The 20,247-nt window shown below is 41.4% G+C and overlaps 1 protein-coding gene across 3 annotated transcripts in view; it reads left to right on the top strand.

Annotated features, from left to right (window-relative positions):
- Positions 1–20,247, top strand: part of HECW1 (HECT, C2 and WW domain containing E3 ubiquitin protein ligase 1) — a 471,951-nt gene that overhangs the window by 276,291 nt on the left and 175,413 nt on the right. For 2 of the 3 annotated variants that reach the window (XM_081535334.1, XM_081535335.1), the window contains one exon: positions 2,953–3,047. In XM_081535334.1, the coding sequence (XP_081391460.1) occupies positions 2,953–3,047 (95 nt within the window). Of the gene's footprint in view, positions 1–2,952; positions 3,048–8,395; positions 8,495–20,247 lie in introns of those variants that run through there. The other variant, XM_081535336.1, reaches the window with a different exon arrangement.

Genomic DNA, 20,247 nt, shown 5'->3' with positions numbered 1-20,247 from the left:
TTGGCTCTAAACACGCGCTAACCCTCTCACCTAGCAATAGGATTCAATAAAAGATTGTATATAATTTCCCTGACCTTTTTATGTGAAAGCGTTAGAATAATTTACTTTGAAAGGAAAGCTAGTAGTGCCTCTCCGGAATACCTGCTATATAAAATTTTCTTCCACACAACTAAACTTGAGGTGAAGCCATTTGGCTCCTCCATGCCCATCTCTCTGGCATTTACAGGCAGAGTAACTCATATTCTGAACTACAGTGACTCAGTGTGATTACCTGGTTCACTGCTCAGGGTGCCTCCATGATCCCTTGTCATTGTTGTTCAGTCACTCAGTCATGTCCCACTCTTTGCAACCCCATAGACTGCAGCATGCCAGGCTTCCCTGTCCTTCACCATCTCCTGGAGTTTGCTCAAACTCATGTCCATTGAGTCAGTGATGCCATCCAACCATCTCATCCTCTGTTGTCCTCTTCTCCTGCCTTCAATCTTTTCCAGCATTAGAGTCTTTTCCAAAAGGTTGGCTCTTCATGTCAGGTGGCCAAAATATTGGAGTTTCAGCATCAGTCCTTCCAATGAATATTCAGGATTGATTTCCTTTAGGATTGACTGGTTTGGTCTCCTTAAAATCCAAGGGACTCTCAAGAGTCTTCTCCAGCACCACAGTTCGAAGGGATCAATTCTTTGGTGCTCAGCCTTTTTTATTGTCCAGCTCTCTTATTGTCATACATGACTACTGGAAAAACCATAGCTTTGACTATATGGACCTTTGTAGGCAAAGTAAAATCTCTGCTTTTTAATACACTGCCTAGGTTTGTCATTGCTTTCCTTCCAAGGAGAAAGCATCTTTTAATTTCATGGCTGCAGTCACTGTCCACAGTGATTTTGGAGCCCAAGAAAATACCTGCCTCTCAGGATAAAACAATAATATTGATTTAGCCAAAAAGTTCGTTCAGGTTTTTCTGTAACTGGGATGTGTAGACCTATAGATCTCTGTGTGTAGACCTTATGTGGGGTGCCTTGGAGAATATGGAACAAAGTTATAAGATTGTCCACCAAGAGCTTAAAAGGCAATCAACAGATATGCAAAATCGCTGCACCGCAAGGATGAAGAAGAAAGGAAATTTAAAAGATTGATATTTTAAAGTAAAGTAAGAATATGTCTACAAAAGGTAAACATTTGGCAGTGGAAATCTTAACAACTGCAGTTCAATGGATTAAAAAAAAACTAAATACAAATGGCTAATTAAAATTTGATTAAAAATCTTTAATCTCACTAGTAATCAAATAGAATAAAAATCAGATGCTATTTTAAGCTTGTATTTAATTGATAATATTCAATGTTAGGAAGGATTAAAGAGTTGATCAGAGTTACATTTTCTGGTGGAAGTATACAGTGCTCTGTAGAAAGCAATTTGGCCACAGAAAGGGAGAATCCTTAAATAGTCCTCCTAACTTCTAAGGAAGAATATTGCAATTCTCATATGCTTTATATGATATATTGAAAGAAACTTTTCTATATCATCTAGGTTTAGGTTCAGCTACATATACTAGAAACACCCAAATAACAATGGCAAACAGCATAAATGTGATCTGCAAAGGAGGCTACAAAACATTCTTTAGCTGGGCATTACTACCCAAAATAAAACTGAAATTCAATCATTAAAGAGGAAAGGGAGAATGAGTGTTGGTAGATAAGTAGCAATTTTTGCTCCATTATCCTAGAGAACAAACTTGAACTTAAAAATAATTTTCAAAAATTTTAAGGGAAAATCCCAATTTCCAAGATGAGGAAAATATTTTCAAGTTACAAATTGATTCAGATTCCATAGAACAAGGAATATTATCTACAAAGCTTTGAATTGATGGTTGATGTTCAGTCACTAAATCGTGTCTGACTCCTTACAACCTCATGGGCTGCTACACACCAGGCTTCCCTGTCCTTTACTATCTCCCAGAGTTTGCTCAAACTCATGTCTGTTGAGTGGGTGATGCCATCCAACCATCTCATCCTCTGTCACCACCTTCTCCTCTGGCCCTCAATCTTTCTCAGCATCAGGGTCTTAGATGGTTGAACATGCTTTATTAATAATTTACTTTAAAAAGCAAAAGGTGTTATCATATAAAGTGTATACACTCAAGTATGCAAAACACACTCTTAAAAGTGTTTTTTATACTTTACTTCATTGTCCTTATTTTCCATAATGACCATATTAAAATGAATGCTAAGAAAATTGTAGACATTATTTTTAAATACATTATAATTGAAGGCAAATTCCCAGATTTGAGAAACAAGTACTCAAATTGGGAGAGTCCTCATGTTGTTCCAGACAAAATTAATATAAGGGAATAAGACAAAGCCCAATAAAATTTTCAAATTTAAAGAGAAAAAAAACCCTATTAACAGTAAATTGGGAAAAGCAGGTCACCTTCCAATGAACCAAACTCAAGTTGGCCACAGATTTTGTCCTCTACAAAATAAAATGCCAAAAAGTTATGGAGTTTCCACATTATTATATAGTCATCATCATCAGAAAATATGCCTCTCTTCTGTGTATTTCAATAATTTCTCAAAGTCTTCTTTCAAATTACCAAGATACTAATCACAATGAATTCAATAAGCGAAAATTATAGAAGAAACAGATTGGCAGTAATCACCAAATCACCTAAAATCTTAAAAACTGAGGGTTTAAAAACAATAACTTCTAATGGGATAGCTGAAAAGTCTAAATGATAGATTTAACTTGGGTTCAAAAACACTAAAACCAAAACAAATTTTGATAACACACATTCAGAAAAAAGTTGGACCATGAGGCCACAAGTGAAGCAAGGCTGTCAGGGGAGGCTGCCTGGATGAGAGGAATTGGGTGGCAGTTCCTGAGGGTGTCTTCTCTAGGCCTGGCCTTTTCTTCCGGGGTTACACCCTACTTCTCAGTCCCATTTTATTTTTGTCTTTCAGCTGAAACTAAGATCTGCTTCAAATACTATCATGGAGTGAGTGGAGCCTTGCGAGCCACCACCCCCAGTGTCACCGTCAAAAACTCGGCAGCTCCTGTAAGTCCTGTGTCCTTCTCTTTTGTCCTCCTCTTGGAACTAACTCTGGTGCTTCTTTACTTTGCTATTCTGTTCTTATGTTTTAATGTGTGTGTGTTGGGAGTGGGGAATCTCCACACAAATATGGAGATATATTGATAGATTCTGAATGGGCAGACAGACAGAAACACATCTCAAAATCATGCAGTGAAATGATATCCCAAATAAACTTATCAGAATGCATACATCCCGCTTTTTGTTAGAGAAATGTCAGGCTTCATTAGATAATCAGACGTATCTAATAGACTCACACATAATTGGGCTTCCCACTTGTCATTAGTGGTAAAGAACCCACCTGCCAACAGAGGAGACATAAGAGATGCAGGTTTGATCCCTGGGTTGGGAAGATCCTCTTGAGGAGGATATGGCAACACACTCCAGTATTCTTGCCTGGAGAATCCCATGGACAGAGGAGCCTGGCGGGCTACAGTCTATAGGGTTGCAAAGAGTCAGACATGACTGAAGTGACTTAGCATGCACATGTAATTGCAGTGAATAAAAGTCTCTCTTAGAAATACATTTTTAAAATTCCTTGATGTTAAATATTTAAATTACTGTATGTTTAAATTTTTTAGGCTTAAGGTAAATTTCTGGAATAGAATTTAAAGTTTTAGACTGATTTTAGTCATAGAATTATAAAATGATAGGCCTAGAAAAGACTAGAATCTCTGGTCCTTTTCTTCTTTTCTTTATATAAATGAGGAAGGTGTAATTTTACTGAGGAATTTAAGTAATATACCTAGGGTCACACAGTTAGCTAGTTGCAGATTGGAGATTGAAATCACACTGTTTCCTACTTGGTGGCTCTGTTGAGTTCTATGGTGATAAATGCTATCTTTTCCTAAATTACAGTCTGGTTTTATCTTTGCATTGCTTCTTACCTTAGTCCTCAATGCATCAGATGAGGCTAACTGAAATCTTACAAATGGCATTCCTTTTCCTTTCATGTAAATTAAAAATGACTGACTGGGGAAAGTTGAACAGAAACCACTGAGGACTTTGTAAGTAGTGTATCACTTTTACTTACTAGTGTAAGTAAAAAAAGATTTGAGGTTTTCTCCCCTATGTAAAAAGAAAGAGAGAGAAATTGAATGAGAAATGAAATAAGAATGATTTAGAAAGAACCTCAGCTCTAAAAGACACCATTTGCTGTTTCACAAATCATTTCTTCCATGTGCTAAAGATGATTGTGTTGAGTCCTCAGTGGGAGCAGTAAGACAAACAGGCTTGAGAACCAGGATCCCGTCTGCCTCCATCCTGACAGATGGAGCAGAACTGGACTTGGGCTGGGGCAGAAGGAGGCTGGGGGTGGACAGGGCTTTCCAGGGCTTCCCATGAGGGGACACACAGCAAGAGGAGCAGGGAGAAGAGAAGGAGGGACCAGCTACACTGTTCACTGGCTCTACCATTTCTCCCTACACTCACCCTGTCTACTTATATGTGATGTCTGTCACTTTATGGGGTGGGTCAGAACTCTTAAGTGTGATAATCTGAGGACATATCCCCAGAGTGGTGAGCCCATGGCTTCCAGGCCCATTTGTAAGGACCATTCCCCAAAGAGGGGAGCTGATTGTCCAGGCAGGAGCAACAGAATAGAAGCAGTGAAACTGTAGCTGAATATCGAGGTAGACAAAGCAAGAAGGCGTTGAACACACAACAGAGAAGGAAGAGACTGAAGGCAGAGTCTAGCTGATTCAGGAAGAGCCCTCCAGACAGGCTTGGCCGGTTTTTGCCACAGCACAGCGAGTCAAGTGATGGGGCAGCTTCTCCCAGACACCTGAATTCCTCAGCCAAGTTGGGCCTTGCCCAGGGATGGGGCTGGCCTGCTGACTCAAGGCTGGAATGGGAGAGGAGAGCTCCTCACATTCTGCTCAGGTGGGCTGCTATGGGTGTGTCCAGCCCCAGAATTCCAGTGAATTCTTATCTTCGGCTAAGTCCATTTTGGAGGAAGCTCTCTGGGGCATTTGGCTTCTCTGAACTCAGCCTACCGGGGACTCCAGTTTTAACCTGCTCCTCAGACTAATGCAAAATATGATATACATCATCAGAGAGGTATACAGCCTAAGCCTAAAAAAATACAAGGTGCCAGGTACCCAAAAAACTGCCTAGGGTTACACTGAGGAAAAGCCCTCTTTGAGATGAGATCAGTTTGTCACCTGGCTTAGGCTTTCCAGATGTTGTGACATCAGAGACAAGGGCTTAGGTCTGAGAAGAGGAAACATCAGGTTGTTTGACAGTCAAGTTAAGAAGCTGGCCTGCTTCTGAGTCAGCACTGACCCTACCGCCTTATTCCATGTGTGCTCCTGTGGCTTATGCTTAAAATGCAGACATCTGAAAACACTCTGACATGTTACTGTTGTCCTGTTATCTTCTCCAAAGTGACTTTCTTGTATAAATCAGTAGACACTTGGGTTGACACTTTAATGTACTTTCCATACACAACTTTTGTTTCTTTTCTTAATCCAAGAGCCTGACCTCCAAGCCAATGTGATGTCAGGAGTGGAGAGTAATCTTCCCACTGCCTTGTCAGTGATGAGTCCTATGGCAGAAGAGAGGATGCACTTTCCTGCAAGACAGCCTTTTAACGTGCAGTTGGATTTTGTGATAGTTAAACTCCTGGTGGCCTTTATTATTCTGTACCATGTACACTTTTCAAAGGCGCTTTACTTGTATTGTTCTAATTGATTCATGGCACATTGGTGAGACAGTTGGGAAGTGTCTTTTTGGTTAAGTGACCATTGGCTATGTAGTTGTGGAGCTGAATTTAATCTAGCCTTTGCTTTCTGAACTCAGTTTAGTTTTTGAACTTTGCCTTTGCATTTGGTCTGTGGACTTAAGCTCACTGTTTCTAAGGGGAAGTGCTATTCAATTTTTCCAAAATCAGGTTGTCAATAAACTCTGAGTATACATATTTAAACTGAGGATTGCTGGTGCTGCCCTGATGTCTTATGAAGAGTTGTTTCTCTATGGCCATTCTATCATGTCCCAGTTTTTGCGGCTGGAAGTCCAAGATCAAGGTGTTCGCAGAGTTGGTTTCTTTTGATGCCTCTCTTCTTGGCTTGCAGACCACTGTCTTCTCATTGTGTACAAAAATGGCCTTTTCTCTATGTGCCTGAAACCTTGGCGTCTCTTCTTGTTCTTATAAGGACACCAGTCCTATTGGATCAGGACCCAACTCTAAAGACCTCATTTAACCTTAATTACCTCTCTAAAGGCACAGTCTCCAAATACTGGGAGTTAGGATTTAAACAAATGAATTTGGTGGGGGAACACAATTCAGTCCATAACAGAGACCCACTGTCTCCTTGGGCTGACTTGACAAAGTCTACCCCGGTCCATCTGCTGCACAGTCCCTGTGCTCCAGCAGTAATAGTCCATCTGTCTATCTGTTAACTGTGATTACACACACACACACACACACACACACACACAAAGAATTTGATTCTTATTTTCTGGGACTCTTTAATGAAACAACACTGGAGAAGATCCCTGATCTAAAAGAACCAGTCCTGTCTCCCTAGTCATACACACACATACACTCACTTCCCAGGTGGCTCTAGTGGTAAAAAACAAACAAACAAACAAAAAAACAGCCTGCCAATGGAGGAGCCATAACAGATGCTGGTTCAGTCCCTGGGTCAGGAAGATCCCTGGGAGGAGGGCATGGCAACCCTCCCTAGTATTCTTGCCTGGTGAATCCCATGGACAGAGGAGCCTGAAAGGCCACAGTCCACAGAGTCACAAAGAGTCAGACACGACTGAAGCAGCTTAGCACACATGCAGGCATATACACATATACGTATATATTCAGTTATATATATTGTTTTTATTTAGATGAACTTGATCGTTTCTATGCAATCCAGTAAATCAACTTTATACTCATCCATTATAACACTAACCATGAAACACTAGAGATTTTTAGAACTACAATGAAGACCAAAATAAGTATAAAAGGTATCACCATTTTTAACATTTAAAAAATACACAAATAGTATATCCTCCTTGGAAATACTTATAAACAAAGAGGAAAATATCACTTGTAATTCCACCACTCAAAAGAGCCTCAGGAACTTGTTGAAAGGAAGGGCTTTTGATTGCCTCTGGCCTTGGAGCCGGCTTTTGGAGTAAGGTTAACAAGTGTCCTGGGGAGAGGGTAGCCAGACAGCCCCTGGGCTCCATGGGCCTCAGAGCCAGTCAGCACTGTCGCTTTTACACAGAAAGTGCCCGATAAATGGCTGTCAGGTTAACGAAAGTCTAGCTAAAAACATTCTGGTTTTTAAATTCTAAATGGCCTTTCTATAAAAAGTTTGCTTTTTTTTTTTTTTTTTAACATTTTACTGAGGGATAAGAAATTTCAAATTATAAAGATGCTGACTCCAGATTTGCACCTTTCAACTCAGGTGTTCAACTCAGCAGTCACACTCTGAGAAAAGCACTCCTTCAGGGAAAGAGTCTGAGAGAAAGTAAGTAAATTAAATCTGACCCATGAGCAGAGTGAATGAAGGCAGTGTGTCGAGCATCCAGTAGGTCAGAGATACCTGGGATTGGCAAGGAGGGTCTAGGTTCTCCCCTACTTCAAACAGGAAAATAACCCCCAGCGCACACTGGTTGAGATGCTGGCCAGAGAGAGAAGCACAGCCCAGGTGGTCTCCTCCCCACACCCAGAGGGCTGCCTTCCGTTACACCGGCCACTTTTCAGACATAATTAAAAGTTCCATGGTTATCCTGTACAACGAACTGACATCAGGGCTTTTGCCTTTCTTGGTCTATGCAGAAAGCAAAGTTCAGGTTGATTAACAGGCAGATTAACTCTACTCTTTTAATTTCTTTGGTTCTGCAAGACTGACCCGAGGAACCGAGCCCTCAAATGTGCTTACTCCAAGGTTTGTTGCTCCCTCTGCCCCTCACAATAATTAATCTTGGATCTAGTAGATCATTAGGACTGACCCCTTTCAACCACCTGAACTGAGCCCAGGATTTAAGGTTGCCCATTGGGCTGCCTGGGGGGGGAGACAGGGTCCCCACTTTTAGATTAGGGTTCTTCTCCAGGGATTTTTCATTAAGGAGTCCCAAAACTCAGAAGCCAATCCTTGCATCTTAATCACAGAGATAAATGTTTTTTCTCCTTTGGAGTTTGCCTATGTTGCTCTCAACATAGGTAGCAGAAGCCCTTAAATGAGTAAAGTCCTCAGGCATGTGAGGGTGTAAAGGCTCTGTCCGTGCTCAGCCAAGGGGAAGTCAGAATTATCACGCAGCCCTAGGATTGAGAACAGAGTCTGACCCTGAGAGTTTTCTTATACCTCCCCCAGGGCTGTGGACAGTTTCCCTGCCCACGTTCTTGACTGCAACTAACTTTGACGAAAATGGCTGCTCTGTCAGAACCTAAAGAGGACTGCATTTCAGAGGAGGTTAGTAGAATCTTAGCACTAATACTTCAGTTTATGGGTTCAGGTATTTGTGCACCCAAATAGACGCATGTGCACATAGCCACTACCGGGTTATTTTAAAAAACTCCCTGAGTTTCATGGGAGCCTCTCTGATTTTTCAACCAACTATACAGTTTGTGTGTGTTACACTTTCAAATGACAAAAAAAAAAACTTGCTTGCTTAAAATTGTCAACACAAACCTAATATTTTTTCCTTAGTCTATTTGAAACTATTATTCTTTTTTCTTTCTAGATCCTTTCTAGCAATTTGTAAGTTTCTTTAATTGCTTTTTTCTAAAGGCTTAGCCAAAATGAGGTGATTTTGCTTTCTTAGGGCATAATGACTACTGGTGAGGAGAAATAAGGAGGTTTTCTCAACCGGGAGACTAACATTTCAAAGAGTTGTTTATAACGTGAAACAACCATGTGGTTTATGGGTAGAGTTCTCTCAGATAACCTGCCTTAGGAAGAGTCTGCATTGCGCCCTCAGACGTCCCAAATTTGCCTTGTTGAAACACTTTGAACTGAAAAGAAAGGTGTGGATAACCTGCATTCCAGATGTAGGACATGGGGGTAGTTACTGCTTATTTGGAGGGAGGGATGCATGTGCACAAACATGCTGTCCACTTCACTGAACATTAGTTCACTTTTTTGAACTAATAGGAGCAGGAAGTGATGATCACACTGAAGTCAAACAAAACTGGATTCAAATCTCTGCTGTCTGACTTACTAGCTGTGGGCATTAAAAGGGCAGGAAAGGCACTTTTTCAAGCCAATAGCATACCCAAACTCAACAGTTATTTGGCATTTTTTGCCTTATTCCTTTGTACACTTAATTCCCACTCTTCAAATCTTTTCTTGAATAATGTAGGGAAAGAATGGAATAAAGTAATGGATGATATCATTTTCTCATATTTTTTCTTCTTACTTGGGCTGTGCAAATTAAAATGGGACCAACGCTTTTCTCATTCATTTAATAAGAGTTTGTTGCCAAATATTAGAGAAAATACCCCCACTGCTCTGTATTTCCTGAATAGTAAAACAGAGATGCCAGGAAATGAATTTATACTCCTGACCATCAGAATTACTCATGTAGAATTAAGGTCCAGATGTGGTAGTTATGGGTCCTGAGTTTTGTCCTCTACAAGTTTAATCCTGAATAAAGGCATGAACAAAAATCAGTGACCACCGTTCTTATTATCCATAATTGTACTATAAAATGCAGCTAAGAGATAATTCTGTTGTATTTCTTGATGGCTTCCATATTCATATTAAAGAGACAGTCTATTCCACATTCTGGCCTCTCAGTTCCTATGGCCAACCTTCCTCAGACATTGACTCCCATGATTCTAGTCTAGGTCTTCCCAACATGAGTGGTTGCATCATTTCCAAATTCTCAGATCCCAGGACACCACTCTTAGAGCATCATCTCCCCACTTTGCAGCTCACTGGCCTGCCCCAAGTCTGTTGATCTTAACTACATGATCGCATACGTGTCTCACCTCCCTCTTTAGCCTTATCACTGACCCATTCATCTCTTTGTCACTCCCACCTGGCAAAGTCCAAACATGGTTAAACCCAATTTTGCCCACCCTTGTTCTAGGACGGAGAAGAATTTTTATAACCACAAATCTCAAGAGCCCTCTAGCACTCCCAAGGAGCACTCAACTTTTCCCACATTTAAAGAAGGCTATTTCATATTTTCTTCTTTTTCCTCAAATCTATAGCACATGTCCCCTCTCCACCATGATGACCTGCTTTCCTTCGCTGAGAAAATGAAGGCCGTCAGACCCCAGTCAGCTTGCCTTCACATGGCCCACTGTGCTAGCCTGCCTGAACGTGGGCCCACAAGCTCTGTTCCTTCTCATTCCCACTGTCTCAGGTCAACCTGTCAATTTATACATAGGGTCCTAGCTCATCTTGCCTTCTAAGAAACTCTGATCCTGAGATTAGTATCTATCTCCTACATAGCCAATTCTCTCTGTTGGAACTTTCTCAGCTCATCATGTAATGTTTCTGCTCAAAATTGGCTTTTCTGTACAACATTCTTTCCATAACCTTTCAGTCCTAGGTAGCCTGCCCCCGCCTACTGCTGCCCCCTCCTTTCCATGTATTTCTAGTATCACTGGTTGTCTTTCCCACCTTTGAGTTCAGCAAGCCAGTCTGCTCTTAGGACCTTTGCTCTTCATGTGAGGAACATTTCCTCCAGATACTGAGATGGCTTACTCCATCTTTTCATTTCAGATTTTTCTCAACGTCACCTTCTCAGTGGTCTCTGTAAGCACCCAATGTAAAAGAGTCTCCACACATGTACAGGCACTCTCCAGGCTCCATCATGCTTTGTTTTCACTCATGGTGCTCATGGTGCAATTTCTGTGTGTTTGGTCCCCCTGTTAAAGTATAACCTCTAAGATCAAGGATGCACTTGCCTGACCTATTCAGAGCTGGTTCCCAGCACCAGCTAGAACAATACCTGGCAGGTGGCAGGCCATCCATAAAACATTTGTACCCAATAGGTATGGTTCGAGGCCCTGGCTTGGCCTTTTAACTTGGTGGCCTTTAACTTCTCTGAGGGAGAATTTCTGAATCTACAGCAATATAGAGGGATGATAAAAATAGGACCTATTTCATTGGACTGTTAAAAGGTTGTCTGAGGATGAGAGGAAATGATGCCAGGGATGTTCTCAGCACTGGCCCAGCATGTAGTGAGGATACAGTAAGAATTGATTGGTATTATGAGTCTCATGAGCAGATCCTATAACTGTTTCTCTGTGGTTCTCCTCCAGCTCTCTGGTTGCAAAAATACATAGATTTCAGTATCAGTATCATATAGAGAAGCTGAATGCATATTTGGACAATATACAGAAAACTTAAAAGTGCCAAAAATAATGAGTTAGTACCTATAAGAATGGGTTTAATTCCTTCATTCAGGGTTTTTTAAGAGGAAATCACTGTCCTGTAAACAATACCTATGAGATGGATGGATGGATGGAGAATAGTTCAAAATGATGGCTGAACTGTGGATTGTAGTTTAATAAATATTTGTGAGAAAATAACTAGACCATAAGTACTACAGTTTACTTCTTGTACCCAAATGAGTCTTGCTGCCTAGAGACATTGTCTTAGAAGATCACAATGTAGGCAACCAGAGAGTGGGCCTAAGCTTCCCACACAGCTCCTGGAAAGGCAGAGAGGAGAGATAAGTGGTTCTTGATGCTGACCAGTATTTAATGAAAGAGTAAGAACTCTCCTCCATATATGAGATAAAGGCAGGTACCCACTCATCACGTCATCCAGCAAGTTGTAGGGAGCATGAACCTCCACAATGTATCTAGGGGAGGGCAGCTGTTGCTGCTGTGGGGGTATGAGGGCCTGACATGGCAGAGTACCTGGGCATCTGTGGACCTAAGCAGGCTTTTCATCGTTTTTCATGGAAGATGAGTATCCCTGTGCCATGTCATGGGACAGCAGACATTGCCCTAGAACACATTTTGCTTAGAACCTAAACACATTTTTATATTTTAAAATACACTTTAGAAATTTTAAAGCAAGTCAATGAGGAGATAGTTTGTATGAAAGTAAAATCACTTTATAGGCATCTTTTCAGGAGCATCATTCATTTTTCAAGGAGTAAATATTGTCATAGTCTCATCACACACTCCTGTAGCTGAGCCATGCACATCCCTCCCTGGGTGAGCCTTCACATTGCCTGTCTATTTAGTCAGAGGGAGTGAGTGGGTGGCTGCAAAGAGCTCTGTGCAAAATTCAGCCCTTGTCTTCCACTGATCAGACTGTCTGACCCAGATGGAAAGGCAGCTGACATACTTCCTATGATCTAATTTACCCAAAGCTTTGCAGCACATTAATTTTTTTTATTGGAGGATAATTGCTTTACAATGTTTCATTGGTTCCTGCCATACAACAACACAAATCAGTCATAATTGTGTGTGTGTGTGTGTGTGTGTGTGTGTGTGTGTGTATTTATCCCCCTCTAGGTCATCATAAATGTCATATATTAATACATATATATAGAATCCAGAAAAATAGTACTGATGAACTTATTTACAAGGAAGAAATGGTGATGCAGGTGTAGAGAACACACTTGTGGACACAGCAGAGGAAGGGGAGGGTAGGACAAATTGAAAAAGAAGTATTGACATATATACACTATCATGTGCAATACATTAAGCAGGTGTTTTTTTTTTCCCTCAACCACATAGGTTTAGATACAAAGACCAAACTCTTGTCACTCTTCCATCTTTAGCTGGACTTACTGGTGGTAAATGACAAAACCTAGGTCTGAAGGACAGTGATTTAGAGGAATTTAATAATCTGGAAGAAAACGATTCTAAATTCAAAGAGTACAAAGAAAGAGATCAGCCAAAGAACTCCTCTCTTTTCCTCAACACCCTCTTCTAAAATCAGTCACCAAGTTCTATCCATATACTATCTAAGGGTACAAGCCTCCTCTCCCTCCTCTGCCCTTCTGACCATATTGTCAAAACCCTGATCAGCTGTCTCCAGATTAGTTCTTTGCCTCTGTCTTGTGCTTTCTAAATTCATGCTTCTCAGCCTGGGGCCCACCGTGGACTTGATGACCAAAACTTGGCCTCCTGTGCACCAGTGACAAATCGAATCTCAGAGACAGAGTTTTGGATGAAGTAGAAAAGAATAGCTTTATTGCTTTGCCAGGCAGAGAAGATCACAGCAGGCTCGTGCCCCTCAAAAACTATGTATTCCAACCGAGGAGGATTTAGTGAAGAGTTTTAGAGTAGTAGTTCAAGGGTGGGGTTGCTGTTAAGATTAGAGTATCTGCAGGGCCTGCACTCCTTTTATCTAGTATCAGGTAATCTCTTGATGACCTTCAGGTAGTCTTTTCTAGAATGAAGAATGCTGACATCTTCCATTTGTTGAGGGTTTTAATTCTGTAAAGAGCTCAAAGATCTTGTTATGAGTATCCCTTGAGGCAGAACCAGGACCATGCTCTAAGGCTGCACTACTGTTTCATGCAGCCATGCATGAAATTGTGTCATGTTTTTTCATGAAAAAATTGTTTCATGGCTGCATGAAACAATAGGGCTTTCCTAGTGGCTCAGCTGGTAAAGAATCCGCCTGCAATGTGGGAGAACTGGGTCCCATCCCTGGCTGCTTCTGTTCCCTGCTGAGCCTCATAGCCATCAAAAATTAATTAAAATATCCCAAACATGACATGAGCTGGACGAAGCTCAAGCTGGAATCAAGATTGCTGGGAGAAATATCAATAACCTCGGATATGCAGGGACTTCCCTCGTGGCTCAGCTGGTAAAGAATCCGCCTGCAATGTGGGAGACCTGGGTTTGATCCCTGGGTTGAAAAGATCCTCTGGAGAAGGAAATGGCTACCCACTTCAGTATTCTGCTCTGGAGAATTCCAAGGGCTGTATGGTCCATGGTGTCACAAAGAGTCGGACAGGACTGAGCAACTTTCACTTCACTTCTCTTCACTTTAGATATGCAGATAACACCACCCTTATGGCAGAAAGTGAAGATGAACTAAAGAGCATTTTGATGAAGATGAAAGAGGAGAGTGAAAAGCTAGCTTAAAACTCAACATTCAGAAAACTAAGATCATGGCATCCAGTCCCATTACTTCATGGCAAATAGATGGGGAAACAATGGAAATAGTGACAGACTTTATTTTGGGGGGCTTCAAAATCACTGCTGTTGGTGACTGCAGCCATGAAATTAAAAGACGCTTGCTCCTTGGAAGAAGAGCTATGACAAACCTAGACAGCATATTAGAAAACAGAACCATTTTACCAACAAAGGTCTGTATAGTCAAAGCTATGATTTTTCCAGTAGTCATGTATGGATGTGAGAGTTGGACTATAAAGAAGGCTGAGCACTAAAGAATTGATGCTTTCAAATTGTGGTGCTGATTAGTTCTTTGGCCCATTTTTTGATTGGGTCATTTATTTTTCTGGAATTCAGCTGCAGGAGTTGCTTGTATATTTTGGAGATTAATTGTTTGTCTGTTGCTTCATTTGCTATTATTTTCTCTCATTCTGAAGGCTGTCTTTTCGCCTTGCTTATAGTTTCCTTTGTTGTGCAAAAGCTTTTAATTTTAATTAGATCCCATTTGTTTATTTTTGCTTTTATTTCCAATATTCTGGGAGGTGGGTCATGGAGGATCCTGCTGTGATTTATGTCGGAGAGTGTTTTGCCTATGTTTTCCTCTAGGAGTTTTATAGTTTCTGGTCTTACGTTTAGATCTTTAATCCATTTTGAGTTTATTTTTGTGTATGGTGTTAGGAAGTGTTCTAGTTTCATTCTTTTACAAGTGGTTGACCAGTTTTCCCAGCACCACTTGTTAAAGAGATTGTCTTTTCTCCATTGTATATTCTTGCCTCCTTTGTCAAAGATTAGGTGTCCATATGTGCGTGGGTTTATCTCTGGGCTTTCTATTTTGTTCCATTGATCTATATTTCTGTCTTTGTGCCAGTACCATACTGTCTTGATGACTGTGGCTTTGTAGTAGAGCCTGAAGTCAGGCAGGTGGCTGCTATCCAAAAGTCAACAAGCAATAAATGCTGGAGAGGGTGTGGAGAAAAGGGAACCCTCTTACACTGTTGGTGGGAATGCAAACTAGTTCAGCCACTATGGAGAACAGTGTGGAGATTCCTTAAAAAACTGGGAATAGAACTGCCATATGACCCAGCAATCCCACTGCTGGGCATACACACCGAGGAAACCAGAATTGAAAGAGACGTGTGTACCCCAATGTTCATCGCAGCATTGTTTACAATAGCCAGGACATGGAAGCAACCTAGATGTCCATCAGCAGACGAATGGATAAGGAAGCTGTGGTACATATACACAATGGAATATTACTCAGCCATTAAAAAAAAATACATTTGAATTGGTTCTATTGAGATGGATGAAACTGGAGCCCATTATACAGAGTGAAGTAAGCCAGAAAGAAAAACACCAATACAGTATACTAATGCATATATATGGAATTTGAAAGATGGTAACGATAACCCTATATGTGAGACAGAATAAGAGACACAGATGCATAGAACAGTCTTATGGACTCTGAGGGAGAAGGTGAGGGTGGGACGTTCTGGGAGAATAGCATTGAAACATGTATATTATCATATGTGAAACAGAACACCATTCCATGTTCGATGCATGAGACAAATGCTCAGGGCTGGGGCAATGGGATGACCCAGAGGGATGAGATGGGGAGGGAGGTGGTTGGGGGGTCCAGGAAGGGGAACACATGTAAACCCATGGCTGATTCATGTCAATGTGTGGCAAAAACTACTACAATATTGTAAAGTAATTAGCCCCCAACTAAAATAAATAAATTTATTTAAAAAAAAAAATTGTGGTGCTGAGAAGACTCTTGAAAGTCCCTTACAGCAAGGAGATCAAACCAGTCAATCCTAAAGAAAATCAGTCCTGAATATTCATTGGAGGGACTGATGCTGAAACTGAAGCCCCAGTACTTTGGCCACCTGATGAGAAGAGCCGACTCACTGGAAAAAAACCTGATGCTGGGAAAGATTGAGGGTAGGAGGAGAAAGGGGTGGCAGAGGATGAGATGGCTGGATGAATGGCATCATTGACTCAATGGACAAGAGTTTGAGCAAATTCTGGGAGATGATGAAGGACAGGGAAGCCTGGTGTGTTGCAGTCCATAGGGTTGCAAAGAGTCAGACACGACTGAGCGACTGAACAACAACAAAACACAACAAAACCAGCCTGCATTTCTGTCTCCTGCAGAGCCTCATGGCCACCCCAAAGTCTAGCTCAGGGATGTGGCAGGGCTTGTGGCTCCCCAAACATCAGGCTGGTGTGCTTCTCCTTGCCTTTGCTACTGCAGTTCCCTCTGCCTGTGGCATCCTTTCCCATCCTCCCCATCCACCTGCCCCCGCCATCCTCCCCTGCCTCATTTCCTCCTATCCAGAGATATCCTGTTCAAAAGTCTTCAGCTTCCAGAGAAAGCCTTGGTCATGCCTCCAACTGTGAAGTATTGAATCAATCAGTTGTCGAAGATTAATTTATTAACAGAGGATGCCAAGTTCCCCCATGACTTTCCAGGGCCTCTGGAGTGATGATGGTGGGCAAACCTCTCCCTGTAACACTCACATCAGCCGCTGACACCCTCTCTAACGGCATTTCTCCCCTTGTGCACTTTTGCGGCACCCTCTCCAACTTCCGTACCCCGACTTTTTTATTATATTCTGGAAAGGTTTGACTTTAGTAAAAATATGATGACCTGTAAGTGTGTCAGCACACAAAACAGTTGCAGTTACAGAAGGAACATAGAGTCGTAAAAGTATTGTTACTTAAAGGGAGGTTATCATTTCAAGGAGACTAGGAAGATAAGTCTTACACATATAATACAGAACATAAATTATTCTGTATACGGTATTATGAGGATTATCCACACACACGTATATACAAAAAGTTTGGAAACAATAAACTCATCTTTAGACAGGTTAGCTATATTTCCAAATAATTATATTATTTGGAATTACATATATTTCCAGTTAATATATTTTTCTTTACCTCCGAACACCTTTCCAAGAGTTTTAAATTTAACACAATGAATTCAATAGTTAATCATGAGCTGCCAGTTTCTTGCCCCTACTAAGTGTTCTGAAAGTCTGTAAAGACAAGGAATATTGTGCATTCTTCCCCGTGTGTGTGTGTGTGTGTGTGTGTGTGTGTGTGTGTACACATGCACATGCCCTGTCTTGATCCAGAAAGGGTTTTAGGCTTATAAAATAGAGGAGCATGTACTTTTAGCCAGTGAAGAGTGGGACTCCAGGATCAGGTAAGTGTGCCTATGACAATTACAAGCACATGTTTTACAGGGGCTGTGGTGGGGATTGATCTCTAAGTGTTCAAATGGTTCTTGCTACAAAAGGAACAAGGCTGGTTATTCCTCACAGGTTCCAGGGTGATGAAAATTGAGCACAGTCACTCAGGAGAAACATAACTATTGTTAGTTCTAAGATCAGGCAGATGTTTCTCTCAAGGCGAAAGAATGTGTTGAAAATGAGCTCTGGATGACCAAGGAAACAAAGTAAGGAAGGTTGTCTTAGTTTTCTATTCAGCTTAGTTCAATTCAGACGCTCAGTTGTGTCTGACTCTTTGCCACCCCATGGACTGCAGCACACCAGGCTTCCCTGTCCATCGCCAACTCCCGGAGTTTACTCAAACTCATGTCCAGCAAGTCGGTGATGCCCTCCAACCATCTCATCCTCTGTTATCCCCTTCTTCAATCTTTCCCAGTATCAGGGTCTTTTCCAATGTGTCAGTTCTTCGCATCAGGTGGCCAAAGTATTGGAGTTTCAGCTTCATCAGTCCTCCCAATGAATGTTCAGGACTGATTTCCTTTAGGATTGACTGGTTGGATCTCCTTGCTGTGAGGGACTCTCAAGAGTCTTCTCCAACACCATGGTTCAAAAGCATCAATTCTTCGGAGCTCAGCTTTCTTTATGGTCCAAATCTCACATCCATGCATGACTACTGGAAAAACCATAGCTTTGACAAGACAGACCTTTGTCAGCAAAGTAATGTCTCTGCTTTTTAATATACTGTCTAGGTTGGTCATAGCTCTTCTTCCAAGGAGCAAGCATCTTTTAATTTCATGGCTGCAGTCACCATCTGCAGTGATTTTGGAGCCCAAGAAAATAAAGTCTGTCACTATTTCCATTGTTTCCCCATCTATTTGCCATGAAGTGATAGGGCTGGATGCCATGATATTAGTTTTTTGAATATTGAGTTTTAAGCCAGCTATTCCACTCTTCTCTTACACTTTCATCAAGAGGCTCTTTAGTTCCTCTTCACTTTCTGCTGTAAGGGTAGTGTCATCTGCATGTCTGAGGTTGTTGATATTTCTCCTGGCAATCTTGATTCCAGCTTGTGCTTCATCCAGCCTGGCATATAGCACGATGTACTCTCCATATAAGTTAAATTAGCAAGGTGACAATATACAGCCATTCCCCATGCTGGCACGGCTCAGTACCAAACTGTTTCAGCTGTAAAGAGTTCTCCTCACTAGGAAAGGGAAAGCAGGATGAGTAGCTGGCTTCCCCCAGGCTTTGAGGCCACTATACACGAAGATCTCTCTTGGTTTTCACTGCACCCGACCACCAATGTCAAGATGGCTAGGAACAAGGAAGAAAAACAGGATCTACCAATAGCTGCCATAAGGTGGGAGTGACTGTGGTTCACAATGACCAGCTCTATAAGCAAACCCAGTAGCTTTTCTCAATGAAGAAGGAACCAATAACCAGCACAGCTATGGTGGAATTCCTACAGATTTTAGCAGCTTTTGCCCCACAGGTATTCTTGTTTGCTCATGCAAGCTACCTAAGTCCCTCCCTGCTCCTGCCAGAGCCTGGGAACCACAACAGGAGCTAGCCCAGGCCTCTGAGGATGCACAAGTGCAAGATGCCATCCTCCACACCCCATGGCTGACCATCATCATGCATACACTTGGGGCTAGCTCCTCCAGCTGTACCCCTGCATGCTGCCAGCCTAACCCTTGTCATCAGCCTGCACTGTGTGCGCACACTCAGGGGGAGACTGTGTAGCCACAGGACAGCACAACTAACAGCCACAGCCTCCATCACTGCAGCTGCTTGTGGACCCAAATCAGGTTCTGTCTTCTGTTGCTGGTGTGCACCAACTCTATCTGACATAGTCCTAGAAGGCCTAGCCAGGCAGAAAAGAGAAATGAGAAGCATACAAATTGGAAAGAAGTAAAATTGTCTTGTTTGTGCTGGTATGATCTTATAATGTATAGAAAATCCTAAAGACTACACCAAGAAACTGTTCAGACTAACTAATTAATTCAGTAAAGTTTCAGGCTTTTGGAGTAAAACACTATTAGCTCTCTTGGATCTCCAGCTTGCTGACTGCATGCAGATCTTGGGATTTGTCAGCCTCCCTAAATATGTGACCCAATTCCATGTATGTGTATGTATATATATATATATATATATATATATATATACATAAATACACACGCACACATTATATGAAGTGAAAGAGCCCATTCACAAAAGGCCATGTAGGATTTCATTTATATGAAATATTTGGAATATATAGATTCACAGAGACAGAAAGAAGATTAGAGATTTCCTGGGGCTATGGGAGGAGAGGAGAGTGGGGTGAAACTGCTTGGTGTGTATAGGATATAGGGTCTTATTTTGAATTAATAAAATGCTTAGAAACTAGATAAAGTGCTAAATACCACTGCATTGTTCGTCAAATGATCAGTTTCATATTTTGTGAATTTTACCTCATAAACTATTTTTAATAAAACAGAAACAAATAAAAATTATTACATACATACATACATGCCAGAGCAAAGATTGAAAATTCAAAAGCTTCCAGAGAGCCAGGTCAGGTCAGTATCACATTTCATCAAATCTAAGGTGATTTTAAGGATTTTAAGGCCAATCATTGATTTTCATACTGCCAGGCTAGAAAAAGCTTTCCAGTTACAAATAGGGTACTTTGGTAGATAGCTGCAACCTGATTGCTGAGCCCTGAAATGGAAAGCACTAGTGTGTTAGGACTGATGCACACAGTCCCAGAGAGGAGGGCCAGGAAGATGCTGTGTTTCTCAACAGGGTGGCAGTTTCTCAGCTTTAGCTGCTCCCTGCTAGATACTCTGATACTTTAAAAATCTGAAACCCACATTTTGTGTAAACCTTCTGATTTTTAAAAATA

This window comes from Giraffa tippelskirchi, chromosome 10 (genome assembly GCF_054371585.1).
Source record: "Giraffa tippelskirchi isolate mGirTip1 chromosome 10, T2T-mGirTip1v1.2.pri, whole genome shotgun sequence".
Taxonomy (NCBI): domain Eukaryota; kingdom Metazoa; phylum Chordata; class Mammalia; order Artiodactyla; family Giraffidae; genus Giraffa; species Giraffa tippelskirchi.
Note: the sequence above shows the minus strand (reverse complement) of the source record. Positions and strands in the feature narration are given on the sequence as shown.